General features: G+C 35.4%; 1 protein-coding gene across 3 annotated transcripts in view; it reads right to left on the reverse strand.

Moving 5' to 3' along the window:
• MAN1A2 (mannosidase alpha class 1A member 2) overlaps positions 1-22,040 on the reverse strand; it is a 251,056-nt gene that overhangs the window by 104,266 nt on the left and 124,750 nt on the right. For all 3 annotated transcript variants that reach the window (XM_036071039.2, XM_036071037.2, XM_036071038.2), the window contains exon 6: positions 13,034-13,128. In XM_036071039.2, the coding sequence (XP_035926932.1) occupies positions 13,034-13,128 (95 nt within the window). The remainder of the gene's footprint in view (positions 1-13,033; positions 13,129-22,040) is intronic.

Below are 22,040 nucleotides of genomic sequence, written 5' to 3' on the forward strand. Positions count from 1 at the left end.
CTACTTAGAAGCGATAGAGTGGTTTGTTTAACAAATATAGGGTCATATTCTTGTATATACTGCTTTTTCACCTACCACATCACAAGTATTATCTTTCTTCAAAAATTCACTTCCCAGAACATAATTTCAAATGGCTGTGTCACATTCCACTCTATGGACATGCCACTCTTCTGAATTTAATGTACATTCTCTTTTCATTAATATAAACTTCACTGCTATGAGCGTCCTTACAATTAAAGCTCTGTAAATACTTACAACTACTTTGTATTAAGATAAATTTCTAGAAGTGAAATTACATGGTCAAAGGGCAGGCATATTTCTTTTCTTTTTTATTTTATTATGTTATGTTAATCACCATACATTACATCATTAGTTTTTGATGTAGTGTTCCATGATTCATTGTTTGTGCATAACACCCAGTGCTCCATTCAGTATATGCCCTCTTTAATACCCATCACCAGGCTAACCCATCCCCCCACCCCCCCCCTCTAGAACCCTCAGTTTGTTTTTGAGTCCATCGTCTCTCATGGTTCGTCTCCCCCTCCGATTTCCCCCATATTTCAAAGTTTCTGAAACCTACTGCCAATCTATCTTCCAAGTTACTCAAATTTCCAATTCCAACAACTATATGTGCTTCTCATTTCTTCACTCTGCCAGTCCTAAATAATACCCCTCTCTTTTTATCAATTTTCTAGGTAAGAAAATATAATCTTATTTCAAATCTAAATGTTTCTGATTACTAAAGTGGCTGAAGATTTTTTAACGTTTTTGAATTACCCATTCATGTATTTAGCAGCTTTTTAAATAATTGGTGGGTATTTTTCTTAACAGTCAGTATAAGCTATTTATATATTAAGAATGACACTCATATGCTATCAATACCATTACTATTAACATTGTTCTAGTTTGTTATTCCCCTTACATTTTATTCATGATGTTTTATAACAGCTTTAAGTTCAACATGACTGAAAAATTCAAGAGAAGCAAGCATGTTTAAAATTTAAATATTTCCTGAAGTAAAACTTTTGTTAAATACCTGTTTTCTCTGCCTCTTTGACTGAGCTCTGCAAATTTTAAGGTATGCAATCTTTTGTTTTAAAATTCCAGTATAGTTAGCATACAGTGTTATATTAGTTTTAGGTATACAATATAGCGATTCAACAATTCTACATATTATTCAGTGTTCGTCATGATAAGTGTACTCTTAATCCCCATCACCTAATTACCCACCGCCTACCCACTTCTCCCCTGGTAACCAGTTTGTTCTCTGTAGTTAGGAGTCTGTTTTTTGGTTTGTCTCTCATTCTTTCTTTGTTTTTTAAAGGTCCTAATTTTTAACTACTTACTCCTTCCTCAATAATGAGAGATCAATCCAAGCTAAGAATTTATCCAAAATCACAGTAGACAATTTCCTCTTAGAAACCCTTCACTGAACCCTGGATGATAACAGAACTTCCTTCTGGGGTCAAGCTGAAGAAATTCAGTGACACACCAGTTTGAGGGTTATCTGGAGGACACCAAAACTGTTGGCTAGGAAACTTCATCTCTGTGTGGTTCATTCTGCTTTTTTTTTTTGCTCTCTTTTTAATGGAGTCTTCCATATATGTTTTCTGCTGGGCTCAGCTTTTATTCTGCATATTCGGTTTAGCTTCATGCACTGTGCTTTTGCCAACCATGTAAGAATCATACCATCGCTTATGAGACTTCTATCTGGGATAGGTGTTATTTGAATGCAGTCACCATGTTCAGTGTTAAGAATATGGTGGTGAACAAAACAGGCATGCTTCTGTGGGATGGACGTACACAGCAAGAGAATTCAATCTAATGTAGGGGTTAAGCAACATTGCCTTTGAATGTTGTTGCCTTCAGGAGGGCAAAAAACTCCAAGAAAGTGCTTCCAGTCTGTTCCATGAGTTAAACCCCCAGAAGTAAAGTAACCTTCTTTACTCATGCCCTATGTACGTATTGCTACTTTTTCAGAGAAAAGAATTTCAAATACACTCTCAAGATCTTCCTTCAATCTCCTGATAATAAAATTTATCTCCATAACTCCAAGGCAAGCTTTCCAGTTAAAGGTTAAGCCTCTTCACAAAATGGCATTTCTGCCCTTTCATAAATCTCCTTACTTAAAGGATTAGCTGAGGCATTTGGAGGTTCATACATACTGGTTCCCCCTATTTCATCACCAGCCCTTCCTCTAAAAGTTCAATTTTCTCCACATCTCCACATCTTTTTGGTTAAACTATTTCCTCCACTCAAAATGCCCTACCCATCTGTATTGCCTATTAGTATCATACTCCTTTATAAAAGCAATTCAAAGTGCTCCATGAAAACTCCCTGATCTTCCTAAATAAACATAAACTTCCTTTTCTCTGATGATCTCATATCATGTTGACTGCACACTAATGCCTTCTACTTTATAACATAATATTCGGGTACCTGCCATATGTCATTCCACTGAATATCACAATGCAGCCCTGGCTTGTCCTCTGAAAGTAAAAACTGAGTGAAATCTGTTGCATTTCTATACACTAATAATGAAGCAGCAGAAAGAGAAATTAAGGACTCAATCCCAGTTACAACTGCACCAAAAATAATAAGATACCTAGGAATAAACCTAACCAATAAGGTGAAAACCTGTACTTTTAAAACTATAAAATATTGGTGAAAGAAATTCAAGATGACACAAAGAAATGGAAAAACAATCCATCCTCATGGATTGGAAGAACAAATATTGTTAAAATGTCTATACTTCCCAAAGAAATTTACACATTTAATGCAATCCCTATCAAAATACCACCAGCATTTTTCACAGAGCTAGAACAAACAATCATAAAATTTGTATGATACCACAAAAGACCCTGAATAGCCAAAGCAATCATGAAAAAGACAAGCAAAGCTGGAGGCATCACAATTCCAGACTTCAAGCTATATTACAAAGCTGTAGTAATCAAAACAGTATGGTACTGGCACAAAAACAGACAGACAGATCAAGAGAACAGAAAAAAAACCAGAAATGCCCCCACATCTATATGATCAATTAATCTTCCACAAAGCAGGAAAGAATATCCAATGGAGAAAAAACAGTCTCTTCAATAAACGGTGTTGGGAAAACTGGACAGCAACATGCAAAAGAAAGAAACTGGACCACTTTCTTACACCATACACAAAAATAAATTCAAAATGGGTTAAAGACCTAAATGCGAGACCTGAAACCATAAAAATCCTGTAAGAGAAGCGAGGCAGTAACTTCTTTGACATTGGCCATCACAACTTCTTTCTAGATACATCTCCCGAGTCAAGGGAAACAAAAGCAAAAATAAACTATTGGGACATCATCAAGATAAAAAGGTTCTGCACAGCAAAAGAAACAATCAACAAAAATTAAAAAGCAGCCTATGGAATGGGAAAAGATATTTGCAAATGACATCTGGTAAAAGGTTAGTATCCAATATATAAAGAACTTCTAAAACTCAACATCCAAAAATGAATAATCCAATTAAAAAAATGGGCAGAAGACATGAACAGACATTTTCCAAAGACATACAGATGAAAAGATGCTCAACATCACTTAGCATCAGGGAAATGAAAATCAAAATTAAAATGAGATACTACCTTGCACCTGTCAGAATGGCTAAAATCAACAACACAAGAAACAACAGGTGTAGGCGAGGATGTGGAGAAAGGAGAACCCTCATGTGCTGTTGGTGGGAATGCAAACTGGTGCAGCCACTCTGGAAAACAGTATGGAGGTTCCTCAAAAAGTTAAAAACAGAACTACCCTATGATCCAGAAATTACACTACTAGGTATTTACCCAAAAAGCACAAAATTACTAATTCAAAGGGATATATGCACCCAATGTTTATAGCAGCATTATCTCCAATAGCCAAATTATGGAAACAGCTCAAGTGTCCATCTATTGATCAATGGATAAAGAAGATGTGGTGTACACACACACACACACACACACACACACACACACACACACACACACAGGAATATTACTCAGCTGTAAAAAAGAATGAAAAATCTTGCCATTTGCAACAACATGGATGGAACTCGAGAGCATTATGCTAAGCGAAATAAGTCAGTCAGAGAAAGACAAATATGATGTAATTTTATTAATTTGTGGAATCTAAGGAACAAAACAAACAAGCAAAGGGGGGAAAAAAAGAGAGAGGCAAACCAAGAAACAAACTCTTAACTACAGAAAGAACTGATGGTTACCAGAGGCGAGGAGGGTGGGAGATGGGTTAAATATGTGATAGGGATTAAGGAGTGCACTTGTCGTGATGAACACCAGATAATGTTCTGTGGAATCACTATATGGTACATCTGAAACTAATATTACACTGCATGTTAACTAACTGGAATGTAAATAAAAACTTAAAATAAATGATAGTAGCAGACTGATCGACTGTCAGGAGAGAGACCTTTGATGTTCAATTTCCTTATCTATAAACTATAGATAACATTTCCTAAGTATCTATTTCATATGGATATTATTAGACTTAAATAAGATTGTGTTTATAAATGTATCTGGTGTTAAATAGATTCATTTTTTGTGCTTCCTAATAAAAAAAAAAAGTAAAAACTGTGCGTTATTCACCCAAAATGTCTATAGTATGTTGTTTAGGAGTGTTCAGCAAAAATCTAAAAATTTAAATGCTATCCTTTACTGAATATATGATACCAGTATAAAAAGATACACAAGAGATAAAACAGAGAGTAAACAAGTGACACAAGAATATATTTATTGTGCCTGATGGACAGAGTCCTAGAAAAGTATAAATTATTAAAATTTACTTAAATAGAAAACAAATTATCTAACATAACTTATTTAATTAAGTGATAAAAGATATTAAATCAGCAGTATAAAAACTTACTCAAAATAAAATTCTAGACCCAAGTAACTACCAGAAGCTTCTATCAAGCATCTCAGGGGGGAAAAGAAAAAAAAAAAAACTTATATAAACTCTTCAAGAGAAAAAGAAGAATCACTGCCCAACATGTTTTGGAAAAAGAGAACAACGTAGGTATCAAAACTAGACAATAGTATTAAAAAGTTCAGACCAATCTCATGTGTGAAAAAGATACAATGACCCCAAAAAACATATCAGCAAACAAAATCCAGCAATATATAAAAAGAATAACACAACATGATCAAACTGGATTTATTCCTTGAATACAATAATGGTTTCTCATTGGAAAACAAATCAATGTAAATGCCTGCAATAAAAAGATTTAGGAACAAAATGCTTATCAACATTTCAATAACTACAGAAAAATTGCTTGGAAAAACGTTCAACAATACAAAATTTTAAAAAGGGACCTCTTAAAATACTAGAAATATAGAAATGTCTTATAAGTAACATCATACTTAATGGTAAAAACTCACTTTCCACTAAGACAAGAGTATCTTTGGTTGCCACTTCTATTCAATACTGTGCTGTAAGTTCTAGCCAGTACGATAAGGGGGTGAGGGTGGGGAGTAGCAGTAAAACCAAAACCATCCCTATTCAGATCAGATGATTGTATATTAAAAAAGTACAAAATAATCTCAGATAAATTACTGACATTAACAAGAGAATTCAAATTCAGCAAGATTGCTGAATTCAGATAAGTTTACAAAACAACTATATTCTATGTTCCAGCAGTAGACAATGATAATTTTAAAATACCATTTTATAGCATTTTTAAAAAGATTTTATTTATTTTGAGAGAGCAAGAAAACAAGCGGGGGTGGGGGGGCAGAGGGAGAGAGAGAATCTCAACCAGACTCCACTCTGAGAATGGAGCCCCACATGTGGTTCTATCTCAGGACCATGAGATCATGACCTGAGCTGAAATCAAGAGTTGAACACTTAACTGACAGAGCCACCTAGGTGCCCCTATAGCACTCTTAAAAACCAAGAATCTATGAATAAATATAGCAAAATTTTTCTAATTTCTGCTCTCATTATGATCCCTGAAATCTAATAACTGAACTAGTCTCTCCTGCAGAAAAAAGTTATAACCTCCGAACAAAATATAAAATGACAATGGCCTAAAGTCCCTGGAGAATAAACAAAAGTGGTCAGATCCCAAGGACAGTGGAAACTAGCAAATATAGGCTAGCATGAGGTTAAGTTTCACAGTTTTTATCCCCAAGTCAAAGCCCATATAGGCAGAACAGTGAAAATCTGATAGAAAACTTGTAGGTAGTCCTTCTGTCTTAAAGAATCAGAAGCCAGTTTTTGCAGCAATTACAGCTCCTGAAAAAAGAGGAAGAAAGAATCCTGGGGAGGAGAAAGAGCAAGAGAGAGGAACCCCTAGTTCTGTAATATGACTCTATGTCTCTGGCTGCCATGTGAATTGTGAATGCTTGAAAACAGACTCAAAGCAAGCCAGTTAAAGATAAAGAAATGAAATGAATTGAGACACTGAAGTTTGAATCCAAAAAGAAGTTAAATGACTACTTAATCTCAATCTCAATCTCTCTCTCTCTCACACACACCCCCCTGAGAAATTATAACAGAATCCAGAATTTCCACAACAAAACTTCCAGAATGTCCAGGATTCATTCAAAATGTTACCTAGCCTCAAGTGAAAAGATAATGAACTAAGACCAATTCCAAGATTACCCAGTTGTTAGAAATACTAAGCCTTTAGGCCAGGTATCTAAGTATACCTCATGAAATATAGAAAATGTGTTCGCAATGAATGAAGACAGAAAATCTCTATCTCAGAAACAGTATGAGAAAGCATCAAATCAAAATTCTAAAGATTCAACTAGATGGGCTTAAGAGCAGATAAGAGCAACATAGGAAAGAGTCAGTGAACATGAAGATAGATTAATGGAAATTATTCAGCCTGAAGACAATAAAAAAAAAGATTGAAAAACATAAACAAAGGCTTCAGGGACCTGTGAGACAGAAATAAAAATTCTGAAATACAGGTTAATGAGATTCAGAAGGAGATAAAGAATGGGGCAGAAAAAAACATTTGAAGAATGGCCAAAATTTTACCACTATATGTAGTGAAAGACCTAAACATTCAGATTCAACATACTCATGAGCAAAGCCTTAGGAGGAAACAGAAGGAACAACAACAACAACAAAAACAGAAAGGAAATTTTCTAAGGCACATCTTAATCAAACTGCTGAAAACCAAGAAAAAGAAAAAAAAATCTTAAAAGTATTCGGGGGGGGGAAGACAGTATGTATACACACACACACACACACACACACACACACGATGACAATTATTTAAATTCTGACTTATCAGAAACAATGGAAAACAGATGAGAGAGAAACAATGTTTTTAAAGCACAGAAAGAAAAAGTCATCAATCAAAAGTTTAACATTCACTAAAAAAAAAATCCTTTAAGAATAAATGTGAAGTAAAAACTTTTCAAACAAAGACATACAGTGAGAATTCACTCCTACAAATGAGCACTACAAGAAATGCTAACTAAAGTTCTTCAGGCTAAAATGAAGTGGTACCAGATTAAAGGTCAGATCTTCAAAGAGAAATGAAGAGCCCTGGCTATAGTAACCCCCTGGGTAAATACTAGAATATTATTCCCCTCAATTCTATAAAGTAAATAGGTCTGTTTAAACCAATATTTTAACAATGTATTTTGAGATTTAGAGTGTATTATATGCAATTCACCTCACAACTATGGCATATAAAGGATGGGAGAGAGGATATAAATGAACAGGTATCGCTGAAATATTACTGTACATAAGTAGTACAATATTAACTCTGTTAAATGAAAAATTATGTACAGTGTAATTTCTATAGCAACCACCCCAAAAATGTATTAAGTAAAAACACTAATAAATAAAGGAGAATTCTAAAACATTTACCAATTCAAAAGTTAGGACAAAAGAAATGAAGGAAGGACAAACAGAGAACTTAAATCAGACTGCATCAGTAATTACATTACATGTTAATGGTCTAGTATTTTCATACTGGCAAAATCCAACTTATGCTGTCTCCAAAAGGACTAAAATTATGATACAGTTAGGTTGAAAATTAAAAGGATACACCACAAAAGCAGTAAGCATAAGAAAGGGGGAGTAGCTATATTAACATCTGATAAAACAAACTCCCAAGTAAAAATATTACCAGAGATGAAGAGGGGCACAGCACAATAATAAAAGGTTGAAGTCATCAGAAAGATGTATCATAAATTTTTAGTAAGTAAGTACCTAAAAGTAAAGCTTCAAAATACAGGAAGCAAAAACCTTACAGAAATAAAGTGAAGTAGACAACTCCACAATCATAACTGGAAACAGTTTAATACTTCATCTCAGCAACTCATAAAAAAGTATATCATTAATTAACTTCATTAAGCTAATTAAATTAATTAAAAATCAGGAAAGACAGATAGCTAAACAACACCATCAACTAGCTTAACCTAATATTTATAAAACATTACCCTACCAACTGCAGAATACAGATTCAAGTGTATTTGCCAAAAAAGACCAGATGCTGAGCCATAAACAAGCACAAGAGACTTAAATGGATTTAAGTTATACAGAGTATCCTTTATGATCACAATTAAATTAAATTAGAAATCAAAACAATAAGATACCTAAGGGGCGCCTGGGTGGCTCAGTTGGTTAAGTGCCTGCCTTCAGCTCAGGTCACAATCTCGGGGTCCTGGGAATGAGCCCCATGTCGGGCTCCCTGCTCAGCAGGGAGTCTGCTTCTCCATATTCCTTCTGCCCCTCTTCCCCCCACAACCCTGTGCTCATGCAGGCACATGCGTGCCCTCTCTCTCTCTCAAATAAATAAAATCTTTAAAAAAAAAAAAAAAAAGATACCTAAGAAATCTCCCTGATTCTAAAATTTGGCAAATTAAACAACACAATTAGAAATAACTGATTTGTCATAGAAGATATCCTAAGGAAAATTATAAAATATTTTTAACTGAGTAATAATGAAAAAAAAAAAAAAAACCATATTAAAATATCTGGGATGTACCCAAAGCAGTCATTAGAGGGAAATTTACAGCTTTAAAATTCTTATAGGAAAAGAAAATAGATAAGCAAATAAATAAATAAAATTCTTACAGAAAAAAATGCTCATTAGGAAAAAAAGAAAAATATAAAAATCAGACCTAGAGTTCCAATGTAAAAAGCTTTAAAAAGAGCTAAATAACTCTAAGTAAGGAAGAGGAAGGAAAAAGTAAAAATAATGAAACAGAAAACATAACAGAGTTAATGTTACTAAATGCAGCTAAAGACAAATGTTAGTTCTTTGAAAAGATTAACAAAATTGATAAATGCCAACCTAGATTGATAAAATGAGAAAACAAATTACCATTATCAGGAATGAATGAGGGATTATCACTACAAAGCCTAGAAACATGAAAGGCATAATAGTATGTACAACTGCACACCAAAAACTCTGATAAGTTCCATGAAATGGAGAAATTCCTTAATACTATTAACTAAAACTGACACAAAATGAAAATAAAATCTGAATAGCCATATATACATATATATTATATGTACATATATGAAAGTTGAATTTGTTATTAAAAACCTTCCCACAGGGGTGCCTGGGTGGCTCAGTCATTAAGCGTCTGCCTTCGGCTCAGGTCATGATCCCAGGGTCCTGGGATCGAGCCCTACATCGGGCTCCCTGCTCAGCGGGAAGCCTGCTTCTCCCTCTCCCACTCCCCCGCTTGTGTTCCCTCTCTCACTGTGTCTCTCTGTGTCAAATAAATAAAATCTTAAAAAAAAAAAGAAAAAAAAAATCTTCCCACAAAGCAAATTTTCAGCCCAGATAGTTGCTTAGGTGAATCTATCAAACATTTAAGAAGTAACACCAATATAACACAGATGCTTTCAGAAAACAAAGGGAGACTATTTTCCACTTCATTTTATGAAGGCAGATAACTCTAATACCAAATATGACTAAATATAAAAAGGATAATACATTATGGCCAAGGACTATCCCAGGAATTCAAAGTCGGTTTAACATTTGAAAATCTAACAATTTACCACATTAACAGAACAAAGGTGAAAAATGTTATTTCTACAGATGAAGAAAAAGAGTATGTGGCAATATTCAAGACCCATTCATGATAAAAACTCTAAGTGAAATAGGAAGAGAACAGAACGTCCTGAACCTGGCAAAGGCAACTGATGAAAAATCTACCGCTAAGACCATACTTGCAATTTTTTTTAAAAGCATATTATAAAAACCTTTAATGGAAATCTAGAAGACTTATAAAATATCGATGGAGACAATCTTTTTAACAAAAATTATAAACTCAAAAGTTATAAGATTTGAATATATAAAAATGTAAAGCTTATGAATAAAAAATTTTTATAAATAAAGCAAAAAAGCACATCTAAATGTCCAATATATTTATGAAAACGATATTCAAATTCACTAGCCAGAAAAAAGAAATGAAGATAACAATGAGTAACACTTTAGAGTTATCAGTCTATCAAAAATTAAACAGAACTTACACCTGCAGACATTTAGGGATCTCACACATTGTAGGTAGAAATATGATGAACTACAGTCTTTTCGGAAAACATTTTGGGAATACTATTTTTTTTTTTTTTTTTTAAAGATTTTATTTATTTGACACAGAGAGACACAGCGAGAGAGGGAATACAAGCAGGGGGAGTGGGAGAGGGAGAAGCAGGCCCCCCGCGGAGCAGGGAGCCCGATGTGGGGCTCGATCCCAGTACCCTGGGATCATGACCTGAGCCGAAGGCAGACGCTTAATGACTGAGCCACCCAGGCGCCCCTTGGGAATACTATTAAAGGTAAAATGCATATACCCTTTGATCCAGCAATCCCACACTCGAGAATAAAAAGACATAGAGTCTCTGATCCAGCAATCATATTCTTGAGAATCAGAGGAAAATCCCCATTATACAAGGACATATATAATAGGATACTACTGTAACAATGTTTATGTTAGCAAAATAATGGAAACAAATACCACTGACATGGAAATGATGGAATCAATTATGTCTAACCTATGTATAGCATTATAGCCAATGTATGATAGTACGTTTCACTACGTAGTTATCGCAAACAATGATTTAGAGCTTTATCAGGGGATGTGGAAGAGTACTTCCAGGAAATAGTTTTGAGTGAGAAAAATAAGAGATACAAAAGCAAGCATCCAAAAAACCAAACAAAATTTTAAAAGCCGCACCAGAACATGTTTCTGTTTCTGTATGCTGTATCATACTATAGAAGATAAATATGCCTAGGTGTTAACAGGGGTTGGCTTTCAGGCAGCAAGAGAGGAGGAAAGTCTATGTGTAAGACATCGGCAGACCTCAATCAAAAGAGAAAGAAAAAAACTTAGAAAAAATAGGTAAATAATTATATTTGTGATCTATAAACTCAAATAAAATATGTATTTGTATGAATATATATGCAGAAGTGAAATGAAAATTAAGTTTATAAAAATGTTCAAGACATGATTGTTGAGTATCTTTCTACTTTCATCTCAATAGGAGTTTGAAGTTTTATGGTTTAAGCTAGATTTTTTTTCCATAGAGACAAAAAGAAATCCTGCATTCCTTCTTCATCTCAGAATTAAATTTTAAATTAATTAAATTTATTATGTAAGAAAGTTATAGGATACTGACAATGGTACTGAAGGAAACATCAGAAAATCTGTCATAAAACTAAGGAATGAGAACAGGTGCATATACATCATTTGACCATTTCCTTCAGTGCAGGTTGCTTTGGAGCTCCAGCCGACTTATTCTCCTCGCAAAGAGGTAATATACATTACATATAGTGCATGAAACTGGAGAAGAATAAAGTTAAATTTAATGTTCAGTATTAAATACTAATTTCTCACATCAAAAACTAATGATGTAATGTATGGTGATTAACATAATTAAAAAAAAGAATAAAAAAAATAAATACTAATTTCTCAATGGAAATCTAAACTCTATAAAACTCTCCATTACAAAGAAATGACTAAAACAGATTAGTTTTTTCAAATAATTTATGTCACAGAATCACAACTCCAGAAAAATAAATTCTCCTAACTTTCATCCTAAAGGGCCTGCAGGCAAGGAGAACAAGTGTCAAATTTTCATGTAATTCCCAAGCTCCAACATTAAGAGAAGTAATAAATTTCATTTGGAGAAAAACCTAAGTGGCAAAAATTTCAGTCAGCAAAATTATTCCAATGCAAGTTAAATATGCTGACATTATTCAAAATTTTTAATATTAATTGTATATCTTTGCATGATTTATAAAGTTATCCAAAAAAATTTTTCATCTATTTCTAAGTGAAACCAGTATTTTCTATCAAAATGAAACAAAGTGCAAAGAATGTTGAGTTCACTTTGAACTTCAATAGTACAAATACCATAATAAGGACCCTATCTATAGTCAACATCATGAATTATGTCTTCCCTTATCATTCAGCAATGGGAAACCCTGATTTTAAGGCATATTTGTGTTCCATTTTGACTTAGAAGAAGATCAACAGGTACTGTACAAAAAATTAGAGGGAAAGCACTCTGAATCCATTAGAGCATGAAATGGAAATGAATAAGCAAATAAAAGAAACAAACAGGTGAGAAAAAAAAATAGACTTGGAGAAACTGGAATACAGTTAAGGCCAGTGAACTGTGGCAAAGTAAAGAACTTAATAAAAAAAAAAAAGAATGCTTTAAAGAAATATATTTCTGCATATATAGAGAGAAAAACAATTTAAGTCTTAGAAAGTATGGTGGGGAGAGATCATTAGAAATTTCTAACATGGGGCGCCTGGGTGGCTCAGTTGGTTAAGCAACTGCCTTCGGCTCAGGTCATGATCCTGGAGTCCCTGGATCGAGTCCCGCATCGGGCTCCCTGCTCGGCAGGGAGTCTGCTTCGTCCTCTGACCCTATCCCCTCTCATGTGTTCTCTCTCTCTCATTCTCTCTCTCTCAAATAAATAAATAAAATCTTTAAAAAAAAAAAAAAAAAAAAAGAAATTTCTAACATTAAGTTAAACTAATTCTTTCAGAACAGGAATAATCATATAAAGATAAAATTTACCTTTTCAGATTCACCATTGCCCAAGGAATCCCAGTAGGTGTGTTAAAGGCAGGAAGGAGTTTCTCAGCCAGTTGAACTGCTTTAATCTTGAATATCTGAGGTCAAAACACAAAAACATTTTTTATAAAAAAAAAAAAATTATAGCCACCCATTCATAAATTATAGCCATTATCACTTGCTGATCTCTCATAGGATGCATACTACAGGGAAGAAGTACAAGGGGGAATAATGGTATCTCTTTAGTACCATGTAACATACAGCAATCAGAGAAAATGTTTGCAAACTGGATACTGAGGAAAACTACCAATGTGTAATGTCCTGAAATTATAATTACTGAAAGGGAAGGATATGGTTTTGGTGTTAATATTATCTGTATTTTCAAATGGCAAAAGTCTTAGAGAAAACGTCAGGTTACAAAATGTCCATACAATGGTATATAAGCTTAGTACAAATATTAAAGCAAAAAGATGCAACTCAATTTGGATAAATGTCCTTGAATTACTATAAGCATGTTTATGTCTCAACATTTTCCATCAAGGTTTGTCCACATTATTAAAAAGAAAAGGTTTGAGTTCACATTCCAAGTTTACTTTGAGGGTAATAAAATGCTTCACCCCTCAGTCCTAATTACTGTTATTTTGGGTACCAAAACAATAAATTGCCTATTAAGGCAGTGGTTTCCAAACTTTTAAAATCATGTACTACTACCAAAATATACATAGTAAAATTTCTAATATTCTTAGCATATCCAAATAGGCTTGTGTATCCCACTTTGGAGACTGTTGACTTAGAGGCTATACCTGAAACTGGGTCATAATATCCTATTAGGAAAAGTAGTATGATCTCCTATATGCTTCAAGCCTATCTTTTCTCAAATTGATTTCAAACTGATTGATCAGATACTTAAGCTCCCATCTTTTCACTGCAGTCAAATGTTTTTGATAAAATAGTATTAGATCCTTCAAATAAATAAGTAGTTGATGGTCTGGAATGGATCAAAAGTTCTACACTGAGGTTACATTAAACAAAGCATCCCAACATTACTGGGGGTAGAAGATATTAGAAATATGTGCAAGCTGACAAAGAAATATGATGTTAAGATGTTTTGCAAGGTTCCTTAAATGAGGCAAAACCTTTTAGCAGAACTTTTAATTAGATATTCTCCTACATCAACAATTTACCATTTCCTTGAATACCTACTTTGACACAAAAGTCTCAGTGAAAAATGTAACAATTTAAGGTTAAAGTTTTAATAATTTTCTCATATTCATCTCATTAATTCAGAAAAGCAAATGTAAACTGTTCTCTCCATATTAACATTTATGTTAGAAAAGCCAAGTTACATTATATAATGAACAGTAGTACTGCTTGTGTTTACCATGAAGACAAAGGGACTAAGTTCTTACCTAATATTAATATCATGGATTTATTAATCATATATTTTTATATTACATCTTTTCTACATATAAAAACTAATAGTCGAAATGGTAAAATGACTTACAAACACAAACATTTTCTAAGTAGAAAGCACTCTCATTTCACTTCCAGGAGTAAATTTCCAAAAGATATTTTCTAATTTTCACCTACTTTGTACTATTAGTAACAGATAACATATACACTAACCAGTTATAGTACACAGCTCCCCCCAACACAACACCCTAATATTAATACCACTGAGAAAAATTTCCTTTAGTGTGCTTAATTTATTCACAAATATACAAACTCTTTAATGATAAATCATAGCCCTACATAATCTATTTTCAGAAACATATTTTAGAGATAGCAGGAAGAGCTCATTTAAAACACATTATTTTTTGGCATGCAAAATCCAGAATGTATCAAAGTAAAAAAAAAAAAAAAGTCTCTTTTCCAGTCCTATTCCTCAACCCCAGTTTCTTCTACAATGCAAACAGCTATCAGTTTCTTAAATATCTAGTAAATATTTTGCGTTAAATCAGTTCCATGATGTGCATGGTTCCTAGCCTTGTCACATCAAATCCTCATTTTCTGACCCTCCCAGAAATGGAAATTCTGTTACAGTTTACACACACACACACACACACACACACACACACACACAGAGTTTTTGTCTCTGTCTCTCTCAAACACGGAATAGCATTCGCTCCATTCTGAACTTGCTTCTTTCACTTTACTGTACCTTGGAGATCTTTCCAAATCAGTCTACAAAGGTCTACCACATCCTTCTCCTTAGTGGCTGCAGAATTTCTCCTTGTATGGATATACTGGAATTTATTTAGTCAGTCCCCTACGTGACAGACATATGTTTCCAAATTATATGACTATATAAGATAAATTCCAAAATGGGAACTGAAGTATCAATGGGTATATTCATTTGCAATTTGGACAGTTAATGCCATTTTGTCTTCCACGTGTTTTACTAATTTATATTCTTACTGGAATGTGTGAGTAGCCACTCCTCTGTGTTCTTGTTAACACAAAAGTTAGCAAACTTTTGATTGCTGCCAATCTCATACAGTCCTCAATTTACAATGGTCCAACTTAATGATGAACACTTTACAATTTCTCAACTTTACAATGGTGTGAAAGTGATATGCATTCAGTAGAAACCAACTATAAATTTTTATCTTTTCCCAGGCAAGAGAAATGTGGTGGATACTCCCTCATGATACTGGGCATAGGCAGGGAACCACAGGTCCCAGTCAGCCATGGGATCATGAAGGTAAACATCCAATATACTTCCAACCATTCTGTACCACAAAGCCATTCTGTCTTTCACTTTCAGTATAGGATTCAATAAATTACAGGAGATATTCAGCACTATTATAAAATAGGACAACTGCAGGCTAATGGAAATGCTCTGAACACATTTAAGGTAGGCTAGGCTAAGCTATAATGCTCAGTAGATTAAGTGTATTACAAGCATTTTCAATTTACAATATTTTCAACTTTTGATGGGTTTATCAGGAGGTAACTCATTGTAAGTCAAGGAAGATCTACAGTTGAAAAAGGAGACTCCAGTGTCATTTTTATTTTCATTACTTTTATTATAAATGCAGTAGATACTCAACACTCATTCAAATCTCCTTTCAAGCACACCTTCAAACACTGCAGAGGATGGAAAACTACATAACATTTCCCAGAGTCCACTCCACCTACGGTTCAACATATGGCACAGGCATTGCCAAGCATACTTAAATACGCAGTATTTGGAAGGAAGAAGTCAGGAATCTGAGGGAGTGGCCTTGCAAACACCATGGTGGAGGTATCTGATTCTTCTGTGGTGGCTCTAATAGAAGTTCTAGTGACTGGTCCCCATCTTCAGAGAGACCATGTGTGCAATAAAGGCAATCGATTAGATACATGGTATGGCATGCCTGGGCATTTCTCCTGACTACATGGCTCCGAGATATATAACAAAAAAGCTTCATGTCATGGCCCTCCCCAAGATTCAGTTAACTAGTCAGTACCCTGTAATAAACCACAAGGTAAAACAGATTCTGCCAATTTTACTATGATTCTTGATGGATAAGATGATGAGAGCAACTCAATTATTCATGTTTAAGAGGCTCAATAGTATTAAGACTTCTACAACATTTCAGTTATTTACAGAAAAAACTTTTATGTGTTCAACATCCATTATGTAAAATCTTCCAGTTATTTTTACCAGAAAAAAATGGTAGATGATGGAACTATGCTAAAACTGGTTCTAGGTTTAAAAGAATTAGGACTGGAAGAATTATCCCTAGGTGTGGAAGAACTGGAAGAAATGGGGTTAAACGGATACAATGCGGCAAAATTACAAAAAGCTTTAAAATAAAAGCGATGAAACTTAAAGTAACATAACTGAAAACACAGAGAACCACTGTAGATTCGTGAGGAGGAATATTAGAATCCACGGGTGCTAGCAAAGGAAACAGTCAACAAAACCAAAAGACAACCAACAGAATGGGAGAAGATATTTGCAAATGACATATCAGATAAAGGGCTAGTATCCAAAACCTATCCAAAACTGACTTATCAAACTCAACACCCAAAGAACAAATAATCCAATCAAGAAATGGGCAGAAGACATCAACAGATATTTCTCCAAAGACATACAAATGGCCAACAGACACATGAAAAATGATCACTCAGCATCAGGGAAATACAAAGCAAAACCACAATGAGATACCACTTCACACCAGTCAGACTGGCTAAAATTAACAAGTCAGGAAATGACTTGGTGAGGATGTGGAGAAAGGGGAATGCTGTAACACTGCTGGTGGGAATGCAAGCTGGTGCAGCCACTCTGGAAAACAGCATGGAGGTTCCTCAAGAAATTGAAAATAGAGCTACCCTACAACCCAGCAATTCCACTACTGGGTATTTACCCCAAAGATACAAATGCAGTGATTCGAAGGGGCACCTGCACCCAATGTTTGTAGCACCAATGTCCACAATAGCCAAACTATGGAAAGAGCCCAGATGTTCATTGACAGATCAATGTATAAAGAAGATGTGGTATACAGGGGTGCCTGGGTGGCTCAGTCGTTAAGCGTCTGCCTTTGGCTCAGGTCATGATCCCAGCATCGTGGGATCGAGCCCTGCATCAGGCTCCCTGCTCGGTGGGAAGCCTGCTTCTCCCTCTCCCACTCCCCCTGCTTGTGTTCCCTCTCTCGCTGTGTCACTCTCTGTCAAATAAATAAATACAATCTTTAAAAAAAAAAAAAAAGGTGTGGTACACACACACACATATACACACAATGGAATATTACACAGCCATCAAAAAAATGAAATCTTGCCAGTTGCAATGACATGGATGGAACTAGAGGGTATTATATTAAGCGAAATAAGTCAATCAGAGATAGACAATTATCATATGATCTCACTCATGTGGAATTTAAGAAACAAAACAGAGGATCATAAGGAAAGAGAGGAAAAAATAAAACAAAATGAAATCCCAGAGAGGGAGACAAACCATAACAGACTCCTAATCATAGGAAACAAACTGAGGGTTGCTGGAGGGAAGGGAGGTGGGTAGAGGGTATGGGGGAACTGGGTGATGGCCATTAAGGAGGGCATGTGATGTAATGAGCACTGCATATAAGACTGATGAATCACTGACCTCTACATCTGAAACCAGTGATACAGTATATGTTAATTAACTGAATTTAAATTTAAAAAAAAGAATCCATGGGTGCTTTTGTTTTCTTTATTGAATTAAATTACTAATGTAATACTCTTGCAGCCTGTTTTCAACCTAGCAGAGTTAGAATGTCGAAGTGAAGAGTTCAGAATGCTCAAATGACTCCCCATCTCATTCAGAGTAAAAGTCCTTTAAGAGGCTATGTATCTTTATAAGCAATGAACCTCTAGGACCTCTATGCCTCACTCTCTCCTTTCTTTCCCTTCCAGCAACCTACTTCAGCCCTACTAACCATTTTTGTTGTTTTCTAAGAATGCCAGTTATGCTTTTGCTTCAGTGTCCTTTCATTTGCAGTTCCTTTCTTAAAAGAGGCTCTCTCTTCTCCTTCAGGAGAAGCCATTCTCGTGGCTCTCTCTTAATCTCCTTCAGGTCTTTATACAAATGTAAACCTCGCACATACTCCTTGACCATCTTTTGAAATTAAAACCTCTTTATCCCCTTCCATGTTCTACTTCTCTCCTTAGTGCTTCTCAATAACACTGAGTGTACGTGTATGTATACGTGTGTAAACACACATGTGCTCTCACATATCTACCCCGTTTGTTGCCTGTTGAATACCTGAGATTTATAATAAACAAGTAACTATCTTCTTTCTCTTCCATACCAACCCCATATCCCCAAAATGTCTGACGTTAACATGCAAAGGTTTTAAGACCTTCTTAAGATATTCTACAGAAATGCTGGGATGATGACAATGATAATGACACACACATATATTAACCCATTTAATTCTCACAACAACCCAATGAGATAAATACTGTTACTCCCATTTTACAGAGTAGGAAACTGAGGTTTAAAACAAGTAAGTTAATTTGACTGGTCATACAACCAGTCAATGGTAAGGCTGAATTTAAACCTAGGCAGGGGTGCTCCAGAGTCCATGTTCTTGCTTGACAATTTCACTAATTAGATAAAGATACAGATATCTAGATTACTGACATCTTGATATAGACACAAATGTAGACAAAGACATTCCTACACCTTGCATTATTTAATCTTACTTTTTGTAGTCAACAATTAAATTCCTCAAGGTATTTGACTAATTCATTGCACATATCTTTGTCCTGTATCTTACATCCTCCCTTTTGAATGATAGTTTGGCTAATATAAAAATCTGAGTTGGCAGTTATTTCATCTTAGCGATCTAAAGATAGCACTCCAGAGTCTTCGGGCGCCTATTGCTACTGAGCACTCTGCTGTCAGCTGTTATCCTTCTGTAAGTAATCAGCCCTTTCTCTTTAGTAGCTTTTACTATTTCCTCCTTATTCTTGATATCTTTTCAAATTTTGATTCTCTATCATTTATTCCATTAAACTCGTCTAAAACTCCTACTAAACATTCTTTGAAACCTCTCACTATTTTATATCTCAACTCTTTTTCTTAATTTCTCTCTTTGACTCTCTGTATTGCATTCTGGATGATTCTTCATCATCACCATGAACATCCTTAAAGGCTACACAGGTGTTCCTCAGGATCAAGTGCAAGTTACTACAAAAATGCAGGTTAACAAAGAGGTAGAAACATATTCACACACACCTCTCCCTCAAAATGAGCCTGCAAACAATATTCTCAAACCCATAATGAAATCTAAGATTTATTCTATTTACAAGCTAACAAGTTAGCATACCACATTTTCATGAATATCCACAGAGTCATAAATATCTCTGACTACTGGGTCAGAAACCAGAGGACTGTATTATTCACGGCAAAGTATCAGCCAAAGATTTGAGTTAATCTACACTGCCTGTACCTGCCCCACCCTCACCCCCACCTAAATCTCGGAGGGATGATCCAAAGAGTCCGTGGCGGATTCCTGCACACATGGTGGGTTGTGTTGCAGAAATGAACACTGAGCTTGGAGAATCTCTTTTACAGTAAGTGAAAGCAAGCTGATTTGATGACCTTAATTCATCCCTGCAAGTATAACCCTAACGACCTGGGTAAAGAGCAGTCAAGGCCTTGTATCCTTGGTATTCCTGGCAAAAGTGTGCAGGGATGCTCACGCACTATGGTGTTTTGCTTTCCTAACCCTCACGTCAGCAGCAGCACTGCCTTCCTGTAGCAGCAGCTAAATCCACTTTTTCCGATGCTAGCAAAACCAGCTTCATGACCCTCAACCCTCACTGGAAAGACAGCAGCAAGAGCACCAACATGACAGCACACTTTCATCAGAGGTCTGAATTTCAGTTCTGCTTAGTCCTTCCTCTTACGGTTTCTAACCTTTAGCCTCAGTCCTGGTTGCTTCCTGTAAGAGCCACCTCCATGATACTTTAGAATATTCTTTTTAATCTAGCACTTACCTAGGTGACTTTGTGCCTAGTTAATGATCTGTACATTAATTTCTCTCTGTTCAAATATTGGCATGGTTTGTCTCTTAACTGGATCCTGATTGATAAATAAATAATTCATACTTTGTTATATATTTTAAAATGAGGAAAATGAAAATTTCTAAAATCATACACACTTCCTGTATTCTGAACCAAACACTCTTAATATTTTGATATATTTCCATCCTTTTTTGTTGTAAGGACATACAATTGCTAAGTAGATTTTTATTCTATCTTTTCCTGCTACTAACATAATAACACAAGTATCTTTCCAATTTTTACAAAACTGTCCAATTTACTGTATCCATTTACTCTCCTCCCACTCACTCCTCATCCTATTCCAACATGGCTTCTGTCCCCATCATTTCATTGAACTGGATCTTGCTAATTAGTCACACATTTGAGCACAGATCATTATTGACCAGTTCCTTTTTTTTTATTATTATGTTATGTTAATCACCATACATTACATCATTAGTTTTTGATGTAGGTTCCATGATTCATTGTTTGCGTATAACACCCAGTGCTCCATGCAGTACGTGCCCTCTTTAATACCCATCACCAGGCTAACCCATTCCCCCACTCCCCTCCCCTCTAGAACCCTCAGTTTGTTTCTCAGAGTCCATAGTCTCTCATGGTTCGTCTCCCCCTCCGATTTCCCCCCCTTCATTTTCCCCTTCCTGCTATCTTTTTTTTTTAACATATAATGTATTATTTGGTTCAGAGGTACAGATCTGTGATTCAACAGTCTTACACAATTCACAGTGCTCACCATAGCACATACCCTCCCCAATGTCTATCACCCAGCAACCCTATCCCTCCCACCCCCCACCACTCCAGCAATCGACCAGTTCCTTCTTAAAATACTTTCTTCCCTTGTGTTCAGTAACCCCACAATCTCCCTACCTCCTTCACTGACTCATCCTCCTCATATCTGACCTTTGATGCTGTGTTCCTCCAGGCTTGATTCCTATCTCTTCCTATCTTCCTATCCTAAACTGTCCCCGAGCAACTTCACGTGTGCTTGCTTTCAGTTATCAGGTACAGAAGCAGCTGACTCCCACATTTATATTTCTCATCAAGACTTCTAAAATAAGCACCAGCTCCATTACATCTGTTTACTACCTATTTCCACATAAATATAGCAAAACCCCCTCAAACTCAAAATACTTAAAATGAATTGATGATCTTCCACTTCCAATTTAATGTTCTTAAAGTGCGTAATTTCTAAAAACTGTCTCGCCATCAGTACCAAAACCCTGAAACTGGAGACAGGACCAACTCCTCCTTCTGCCTCATCACCCCTTCCAAAGTATCACACAATCCTTTGGAATCTACCTCCCAAATCCCTTGAAATCATTTAATCTCTCATCTCTACAACCCATCTGCGTCCAAGCTGCCATTATTTCTTGCCCCAAATACTGCAATGGCTAACTAACTAGATGAATAGAATACATACACACACACACAGGCAGGCACACACACACACACACCCCACACTACAACTATTAGT

Source organism: Halichoerus grypus, chromosome 5 (assembly GCF_964656455.1).
Source record: "Halichoerus grypus chromosome 5, mHalGry1.hap1.1, whole genome shotgun sequence".
Lineage (NCBI taxonomy): Eukaryota > Metazoa > Chordata > Mammalia > Carnivora > Phocidae > Halichoerus > Halichoerus grypus.